The 10,102-nt window shown below is 52.3% G+C and overlaps 1 protein-coding gene across 1 annotated transcript; it reads left to right on the top strand.

Moving 5' to 3' along the window:
- Positions 1-1,464: 1,464 nt before the first annotated feature.
- On the top strand, positions 1,465-3,897 carry LOC103645175 (E3 ubiquitin ligase BIG BROTHER-related-like). Its single transcript, XM_020543164.1, has 6 exons — positions 1,465-1,500; positions 1,874-2,155; positions 2,242-2,388; positions 3,440-3,481; positions 3,594-3,715; positions 3,801-3,897. The coding sequence occupies exons 1-6, from the start codon at positions 1,465-1,467 to the stop codon at positions 3,895-3,897; spliced, it is 726 nt and encodes a 241-aa protein (XP_020398753.1).
- The last annotated feature ends 6,205 nt before the right edge of the window (positions 3,898-10,102 follow it).

Here is a 10,102-nt window from a genome sequence, read left to right as displayed (position 1 = left end):
TGGCCTTCTAAATTTGCTCTCAACGGCTCCTAGCTGCCTTGGGGCTATAAAAGGGACCCCTAGGCGCATGGAGGAGCACACCAAGCAACCTTAGAGCATTCTTGATCATCCACACTCAGTCTTTGCGCATTCGTTTGTCATTCTCAGTGATTCGAGCTCCGTTCTAGTGAGAACTTTGAGATAGTCTTTTGAGCTCGATTCTTGGCCGTGTGTGTGCGCATTTTGCTGTGGATTTGTGTGTGTTGCTTCCCTCCCTTACTCCGTGCTTCTTTGTGAACTTTAAGTGTAAGGGCGAGAGACTCCAATTTGTGGAGATTCCTCGCAAGTGGGATAAAGATAAGCAAAGCAAAACACCATGGTATTCAAGTGGGTCTTTGGACCGCTTGAGAGGGGTTGATTGCAACCCTCGTCCGTTAGGACGCCACAACGTGGAGTAGGCAAGCGTTGGTCTTGGCCGAACCACGGGATAACCACCGTGTCATCTCTGTGATTGATCTTTGTTGGTTATTGTATTTTGTTGAGGATTCCTATCTAGCCACGTGGCAATTATTGTGCTAAAGATTAACCAAGTTTTGTGCTTAAGTTTTCAAGTTTCACAGGATCACCTATTCACCCCCCCCCTCTAGGTGCTCTCATAAACCTCACCCACGGGTTATCCGTTGGATATCCGAAATTAACCATTACTGTCGGCCCACACATGGACACCAATGAACAAACCGCCAGCCCACCAATGAGCCCAGCCGCCAGCCCACCAAGGCACCAATCAGCCTAACGCCCAAACCCTAATCCCCTCAACCCTCATCCCCTGTCGTCTTTCACTCTTGGTCAACCCCCAGCCCCCAGGCCAACCCACAGGACGCATCCCACCTGCCAACCCGCAACCCCGAGTGGCCGAGCCGCCGTCCGTCGAGCACTTGCACCTCGCGTTCCCAGCTCCTCGCCACCAGCAGCCTAGCCCCCAGGCGGCCAGCAGACAATAGCCCACCGCCGAGGCGTCGACGCTCGAGGGCGCACGGCGCGCCGCCTTACACAGCTGCGCCCTGCCAGCCTGGCCGCCATCCCGCCAGGGCGCCACCGGATCCAAGCATCGTGCCCCCTACCAGCGACCAGACGCCACCACCCCCTGCCCACGGCCAGCCTCCACCGATCACCGGATAAACATGATTCTATTATCATTGACTAAAAAAATTCAAACACAACTACTATAGCGCTAGCTCAAGTGCTCAACACTACACTACGATCAGAACCAGAAGGCAAAAGACTGAAGGCCAAAAGTAGACATGTATTTGTTTTCATGTTGAGAATGTTGCTTGTTGAAGGGAATGTATATTTGTTTAATTTTTTTTAAATTTTAAGTTGTGTATGATGGTGAATTGGGAAGAAATTTGATTAATTATGTTATTGAATTGCTGAAAATGGTTCTTTGTCATATCCGATGGATATCTGATGGATATCCGAAACCCGATGGTCATGGATATGGATATGAATTTCTACCTGCGGGTATAGTCGCGGGCAGATATTATCTATGATCGTGGATATTACTGCGGGCGGATATTTTCAATATCCGATCCGAATCCGACACGTTGCCATCCCTAGTAAGGCACGGATGTAAAATCCGAATGTATACGGGGGATTTTTAGTAATAGTTGTCTTTGTCTAGGACTTCTGAGTGTCCACGGGAGGTCGTAGCGTCGGACGTCTCCTAGCATTCACGGATAGCTCTTTAAGGCTCTCTCCAACAAGAGCCGCTAAAGGCTTCTGTCCGCTAAACGTAGGGGACGGTCAGGTCCTCTACGCCTCCAACAAGGCCCTCTAAAGCGTCCTCTAAATTATAGAGGATGTGTCAGAGACCCTAAACGTGGAGACATTTCAGCGTGCGCTATCCGCTCGACGGATCCACCAGCCGCCGCAAGGAAACTTCCGCCTCCTCCTACCGCGCGCTAGCAACTGCATCTCCCGGGGCCGAGCTCTCGATCCGGCGTGCTTCGTCGCCGGCCGAGCCCTCGATTCGAACCCTAGCCTTGACCCGCCCCAACCTACCGCGGTGGCTGTCGAAGCCACAGATGACGGTGCGGCCGAGGCGGCCAGGAGGCCCTTCACGGCCCTCAGCCAAGAGGAAGCTTACCTCGCCCTCGCCCGCGTCCTGCAGGAGCAGGTAAGCGACGACGAGATCTCGCAGCCTCGGGGCCACTCCTAGGGTTCCTTGCTCCCGCGATTAATCCGTGATGCGGATCGGTGCAGGAGCGGGCGTACATGTTGCTTCGGATGAACGGGGGCGGTGGCGAGGGCAGCGACTACGGGAGCTCTGATGAAGGGAGCTACGAATATGATGAAGAGGGAGAGGAGGACTACGAAGAGGAACTGGAGCTCTCGCTGGTCTCAGCGATTGTGAGCACCTACGATTCATTGCCCCCAACCCCAGCTCAATTGCATCTAGTTGATGAATTTTACCTTTGTTGCTAGGGAAGATCACTCGAATTTGCAATTAATGACCTCATAAGAAACAAAATGCCTTGGTCTGCTCTTTGTTAATTTCTGTGCACGCAAACTAGTGGAGTTGTTCTTTGATCAAGGGAACATACATGATGTTTCATAACAGTCAGTATGGTTTGTGCCATGGTTTATTGGTTCAGCTAAAATAATTTTGACTTGTTGGTTATTGATACCATAATACTTTCCTTTGATAGATTCTTGACGTTATTTCCTACCTGGAACACATCTACTTTTTTTCTTTCTAAACTGGTGTATTTTGATTGTATAGACTCTATGGGTCTGCATTGTCTTTTTTACCTGTATTTCACTTAAAATGAAATGACGTTGCAGTGTGAGTGTTGGCTTAAATGTTGATTGTAAATAAAACCACACTAGACTAATGCCTCTTTGGAAGTGGTCCTGGGGACATGTGTAGTCTTTATATCTCGACCATTTAAAGTGTTGTCTATATGTGCACTAATTTTCTTCATGATGTTTTTGTTCCATCAAAGATTAGTGTGGATTTGAGGCTATTTAGTTAGATTGCATTTATTTTTTCTTTTTTGGCTTCAATTGTAAATAATATAAACATATTTTTTCTCACAGTTAGATTTGTAGTTCAGGATCTAAATAAAGCGTCATATCTACTTTTAATGTTTTAGTTACGATCGAGTTTTCCTTTATGTTTCCTTTACTAAACTTGAATTATCTTCCCTTCTAGCAATAAAATCCTGAAGCAACATATAGCACCTATAATTTTGAGATTACTAGTCACATACTACTACTGTTCTCAGTCCTCTAGGGATGATTGACATATTTCCCAATTATTCCTACTGTTTCTATGTTGGGGAAGTTTATGTCATTGTTCACATATTGGGCATAGTTTCTTTCGTACTTGTTTATAATCAGTCAAACTATAACGAATGATGAACAACCTAAACTTCTATATGCTCTTATGAAAACCCAGGAGGCATGGCAAGAGGTTGATCCAGATGAATACTCTTATGAGGCAAGTTACATTGCTTGCTGTCGTATCCTTACTTCTCCAAGCCCCTCATTTGAAACTTCATACATCAATATGCCAATATGCCATGTTTTAATGGTTCTTATGTTGATATCAGGAGCTAGTCGCATTGGGTGAAGTAGTTGGCACAGAAAACAGAGGTCTCTCTGCCGATACACTTGCTTCTTTACCTTCAGTAACATACAAGCTGCAACATGTTCAGGATGGCAACACGGAGCAGTATGTGCAAATAATTGAAGTTTTATAGTTTTGTAATGATCTAGGTTCTGTATATAAAGTTCTGATGTATCATTATTGTTGATAGATGTGTAATTTGCCGTGTGGAATTGGAGGAGGGTGAATCTTTATGCGATGTTTTATGGACAACAATTACACACAACATAACAGCCAATAGTAATTAATGTTGACAATTCGAATTTATTAATTCAAAAATTAATAAATACACATTTTTGCACATCATTTGTATAGCGTGAATTGGGAAGAAAACATAGAAAACAAAAAAAAGAAATGGAAAAAGGGAATCTGTTAACACTGTAGCTTTAGGGGACCGAATTTAGGGGACGTTGCTGGAGACTGAGAATATATAGAGGACAGAATTTTTCAGAGTGTTTTGTAAAGGACAGAGAATATTCTTTTAGGGGATAGAATTTAGGGGACGCTGCTGGAGACAGCCTAACGGTCAGGGTCTGCCAACCGTCAGGGTCTCTCGACATTTGGCACAGCAGAGCGGCTAGCTAGTAGGCAGGTGACCTGTTGTTGCCTGTCCTGTGACGTGGCGGGCCCCGGACGTGGGCTCCCAGTCTCCCACGCGTTGGATGGATAAGGGGAGGTACGGCCGTACGAGTCACTGATTGGCGCGAGGCGAGCCACGTCACGCGGCGGTTCATCCAGAATGGCGGGAGGGTACGTGGTTGGGCCACGTCACCACGCTGTGGGGTCAACTGTTTATCCGTCTTAAAGTCGGTGACCGAAAGGAACGTTCAGTTCATCAATTCGAGTCCACGTCCGTCCATCCATCCATCCATCCATCCATGGCATGCCTTGGAATCATTCTACCGACGCATGGCCGGACAAGAAGCTGAGAGCTGCGCTTAGAGATGGCAATGGGGACCCGATCCTCGATTCCCCATGGGGAATTCCTCCATTAAGGGATGGGGATGGGGAAGAAACTTCCCCCGCGGGGATATAAACGAGAGAAATTTATCCCCCGACGGGTAAACGGGGATGGGGACCCGTTAAACTTGCACATGACTATGTTTTTGTGTACTAGTTAACGACAAAAATAAATAATTACCTTATCAAGAGACCACTAATTGTACAAATGTGTTTATTTTGATGAATGCATAATGATTTCTTATATCTGACAATGTGTATAAGTGACAATATTTAACATTAATAGCAAAGTATGTATGTCTTAATTGTAATTTAAACGGGGATGAGGATCTTCGTTGGGGATTTATCCCCGCGGGGAACGGGGATGGAGAAGAAATGTTCCCCGCAAGCGTTTGTGGGGATCCCCGTGAGGAAGTTTTTTCGTCGCGGGGACGGGGATGGGGAGCTATTCCCTGACGGGGAATTCCCCGTTGCCATCCCTAGCTGCGCTCAGCCTGCTCTGCTGTATGGTCGATCATTGAAAGACAGGAAAAAAAATACAGAACCGATACGGCAGGCAGGCAGGCGGAGGCAGCGCCAACGGCGAGTCGGCAACGCGCTATCCCATTTCCGCCAGCTCCACGTTCAGGATTCGACTCCGATTCCTGGGCAATGCGCGCGCCGAACCACATTCACCACGCGAAGGCGAAGGCGAAGGCGAACAAATAAACAACCACCACCTGGCTGGGAAGATTTACAATCTTCCATATCTAGCCTAGTAGTAGTAATAGGTAACAAAAAGGCGACTTTTTTGTCAGTGCATGCAGGTACGTAGAGTGCGCGAATGTGACATGCACTAGACGGGACGACGATATATTTTGCATAGGCCGGCCGGCCGCCGGTGCCCAAAGTCCCCCAGATCAGAATCAGATCGTGTCTGCTCTGCTGTGTCGTCGTCGCCGTCGTCACGAGCTGAGGTCACAGAATCTCGGCCGCGTGGCAGCATGGCAACGGTCGAGTGCTCCCTGTAGAGCCAGCAGCAAAGGTACCGAGGCGAGGCCCTCATGGTGCGTGCCAAATTCCACGTGTGGTGTGGTCGCCGCGGGTTCGTCGCAGCAGCAGCACACCGCACGCCGTCGCGCGGCCGATGGCTGGTCCTCGTGCACTCGGCACACACGCACGAGACCGACGCAGAGGTAGGTAGCTAGCTAGCTAGCCTGGTCGCGACGCTAACATAAACAAAAGGAACTTTGCAAGTGTACCGGCCTAAAGGCAGAACGAAAAGCGAAGTGACCAAGGTCCAAGGGCCAACTTCTGTGTACATCGCGCGAAAACAAAAATAAAAGCATATGTAGTCATGTAGATCGTGTAGCTCTAGACGGGCTGGAATCCAAGCCCACGACGAATTGGAGTCTCATCCACCGAATGTCCAAAACCGGCCGGTACATGCAGCAAGTATAGCCTTGTACAGTAACATAAATCCATTAATTTGTTTTCTAGGTACACACACACACGCACTCATACCCCTACTCATCCATATAAGCACTCCCAGCCTGCTGAAAGAGTGAGCGGTACCTAGAAAATCTCACACTCCTAATCAATAGAGTGTACTGCACGTGTCGCATTGTGTTGTCTATATATACGCACAGATTAAAATCTCCAAAAGCGACAAAAAGCCTCACCGTAGACGACGTCTCGTTTTGGGCGTGCACATCGTCTACTGTTAAAAAAGAATATACAGTCACCGTCGGATTCTAAAACATGAATCTAATAGCTTGACACGTTTCACCAAAATTAATTGGCAAAGCCGAATACAAGCCGCGCTCGGTTTGGCAATAGATGATGATTCGTTCGTTTGTTTCGATCTGCATGTAGGAGCTCTTGCGAGTGGGGGGGCGTCGAATCCCGCGCCCATAATTGGCAAAATCTTGGCGACGCCTTCCGTGACCAAGAGAAGATCTTCGTCGCCTGTCACCTAGCTAACCAAAGGGGTTTCTCTCTCTCTCTCTCTCTCTCTCTCATACAACTTGGCAGTACCCTGTCTGTGCATGCTGCTGCTGCGCTGCTAATGAATTGGAGTAGTAGGGAGGGAAAGCGATACATTTGTAAGCAGTAGCATTTTTTTCCCCACTTGAAGCAACCGTACGTTTCGCGTGTTGGGAGTTGGGACGGAATCCGGACAGCGGGGCTGGGCAGTGTAGGCCCGTGGAGATCCGGGATGGAGCCCCCCAGTTTGGTCCGGGCGATGGGCCAAGTGGGCCAGCCGCAGCAGGTCGCGCCACCCAACTCGAGGACGTGATCTGTGTCTCTCCTCTACAGTCTGGCCCGTGTGTGTTGGCCCAAAAGTGAGAGAGCCACGGCTCCCGCCTCCCCTCATTTTATTGCCCCAGCAGACTAGCGCCCTAGCCGACCCTGTCTCTGCATGCCTCATGTCCTTTGTGTGCTTGCTGAAGCCAGCCATGCGCCCATGCCCAGCGCACCATCCATCGATCTGACAGGCAGAGGCAGGTAGTGCACCACGTCAGGGGCCGGCCGGTCTATAACCCCCGCGCGCGCACGTGCTTAACTGTATTTCTGACCGGTTTGTTCCATCCTGTAACCAAAATAAAAAACGTGTACGTACGTGCCTATCTACACCTATAGCTACAAAGCGCTCTGGTAGATTAAATTAAAGGTCCAGCAGTAAACGGAGAGGCCCTGGCTAATCGCGTCCGTCCAGGCCTTGGGCAAGCAAAAGAAAAATTAACCGACCCGGCCAGCGCGCCGCAGCAGCAGCGCGCAGCATGGCTAGTTAGACTAGACAGTGCATGTCTCAGCTCAGTGATGGCCGATGGCTGATTGGCTGGTGCATAGAGAGAGAGAGAGAAAACCACGCGTCAACTTGCACCTTAACCACTAATCAACTTGCACCGTAACTACCCTGCGGGACACGCAGCTTTCGGTGATAGAACCAAGCGTGGCTGTCGTCGGCGGCTCATAGCAAGTCACATGCATGCATGCATGCATGGCGGCCGGCGGGATAGCTAGATAGATCCCGCGGGCGCTAATTAACTAAACGAAACCACGGACGACGGAAGGAGGGACCAACGACCAACGTACGTACGCGCCCACATGCATCGCACATCTCGGTCCCGGCAGCACAGGGCCGCGCCCGCGCGTGCATGGGGGCGCGCGACCGGGCCGGTGTGGTGGCGTTGGCAGCGCCGTACGCCGTCCTTCCCGAGAGACGACGGCGGGCCGAGGCGAGGAATTCGCAGGAGCCGATCGGGGCCGTCTGCGTCTGGCGCGCGACGACGCATGCAGCCGATCGCATCGCCATGCTTTGATTCCTTGTGAGCGGTGCCGGTGAGCGCGCGCCGGCGCGGCCGTCTTTGTCGTGAACCGGCCGTTTTGCCTAGAGATCGGTTCCTTTTTGGCTGCCATGCCATGCCATGTCTCGAGACGACCGCTTGATTGGTGTGGCCAGCCTGAGCGGTAAAAAAGAAAAACGCCAGAGCAGAGAGCGAGCAGAGGCCGGGACAGGAACGGTCGTCGTCGTCGTCGTCAGGCAACCATGTGCGGATGCGGTGCGGGGCTGCATGGTGTATGATCTGCTCCGCATTTCAAAACCGATGCAGGATGTGTCTGTTTGTTTAATCGCGTATGGCGACGAGATGCATGGTGGAGTCACGCACGCACCGCACGGCTTGGAAGGGCTCGCATTCGCAGGCCTTTCTCCCTCTCTCTCTCTCGGGCGCCTCATCCCTGCCTGCCTGCCTGCGCCTGCCCGCGCGCCACGTGACGTTTGGTGTTTGCGACGGACGCGCGAGCGCGGGCGACGGCACATGCGTGAGCGTGATGCATGGTCGTTGGGTCCGGCTCTCGAGAACGGTTGGATATTGGATACGGGCCCAGGTCCGTCCGTGACCGGCCGCCTCTCGGACGCGTACGCGTACGTCCTGTCGTTGCGACAACGACACCCCCCGTACGGCCGGCACGAGGAGGACAGCGCGCGACGCAGGCACCGCCTGGACTGGGCTCTGCACTGCGTCGCCATTCCATCGTCGGCTGGGACGAGGGACGACGTGGGCGCGGGATTGGACGGACGCGAGACGTACGTACCCTGACCCTGACCTGACCGACGGATCCGGCCGGCCGGCGCGCGGGGGTCAGAGTTCACCTCCATCACCACCTCATTTCAGAAGGAGAGAGGCACTGTGGTAATAGTAGTAGTGGGCCACTTGCCGCCATGCATGGTCTGTTAGGATGTGTCCTCTACACTAGCCGGTTAACAGTAACCGGGGTAGGGTTAATCCTAACCGTCTAACCGCGCCCCTGATCGGGGGGGCTATCCTAACCGTTGGTTGCAGCCCCCGGTCACACGACGCCATATAAATAGATTAAGGGGACCGACGGGTTTAGCCAACGCTAATCACTCGACCACAAACCCTAATCGACACTTTGAGAGGAACCGATCCCCTAGGCGCTCGGAGTGACTGGAATCGCTGTGACTATGTCTCAGATCCCCGTTATCCCATCGGGATCTGAGATTCCCCCTGCAGGCAACATTGGAGGAGCTGATCCACCGCCGATCAACGACGGGAACCAATCTACTCGACACCAGCAGGGAGATCGACAAGAAGGAGGAGGCGGGTCTTCGCTGCAAGACGCCGCCGCAATGATGGCTAGGAACAACAACGACGGTATGTTAATCTATACCCCTCAGTAGAATAGATCTACTCATCATCGAGGTATTTTAGACACGGATTGGTATTCTAGGGACTTAGGAAACGATCCTAAGCACGGGTAATTTCTAACATGGTCCTCTCTGAGCTCTCTCCCTCCCTGTCCCTGCACGCCCGTACTGTATCGAATCCACCCTTCCGTCCGGGTGCGCCGGGCGCATCCACGCCGGGATTCGCTGGGATTATTGGGTGGGCGGCAGCGCTAGCGCGGGTGACCACCGCGTCCGTGCATGGCGCCGCCGGCTCCGCTACTACCGGCCGCCGGGAGCGTACGTGCCGGCGCTGGGCGGGCGTACGGTACCACCGTACCACTACCACCCAAGGTATGGGCGTGGCCGCACGCGCGCGCGCGTGTGTCTGGCGACTCTCCATCCATACCGTTCCCATACCACACTATCCCCAGCAGCTGCTGGCCTTGGGCGTTGCACCAGTTCACCGGCAGCCGGCAGCCGGCAGGCAGAGACCGACGGATCGGATAAGGATCTTGCAACAGCGCCCCCGCGGATACGTACAGTACAGGCAGCATCGTCAACGTGTGGTGCGGACGCCTCCCATGTCGGGCGCGCATGTATTTCCTTTCCTTTCCCCTTTCGGGTTGCTTTGAGTTTTGGGCGAGGGTCCGTCCGTCCGGGCCAGCGGGCGCCCAATGACGGGCGAGGGGAGTACTACGTACGTATTGGTCCGTCCGACGTCCGTCCGTCCAGGCGCGGACCGCAGCTATGGATTGGGATTAGGATTGCGTGGCCACCAATGGCGGAACGCGGACAGCGGGCAACACAGTGGCCACGCA

The sequence above is a fragment of the Zea mays genome, chromosome 1 (genome assembly GCF_902167145.1).
Source record: "Zea mays cultivar B73 chromosome 1, Zm-B73-REFERENCE-NAM-5.0, whole genome shotgun sequence".
Lineage (NCBI taxonomy): Eukaryota > Viridiplantae > Streptophyta > Magnoliopsida > Poales > Poaceae > Zea > Zea mays.
This window is presented reverse-complemented; position numbering and strand designations above follow the sequence as displayed.

What these genes read in the sequence shown, in the direction of transcription:
- LOC103645175 (XM_020543164.1), top strand. Translation starts at nt 1,465, where the DNA reads ATGGTCATGGATATGGATATGAATTTCTACCTGCGG. An exon ending in ATATGAATTTCTACCTGCGG is followed by an intron (nt 1,501 to 1,873) that starts GTATAGTCGCGG and finishes GAGACATTTCAG; the next exon opens with CGTGCGCTATCCGCTCGACG. An exon ending in CAGGATGGCAACACGGAGCA is followed by an intron (nt 3,716 to 3,800) that starts GTATGTGCAAAT and finishes TATTGTTGATAG; the next exon opens with ATGTGTAATTTGCCGTGTGG.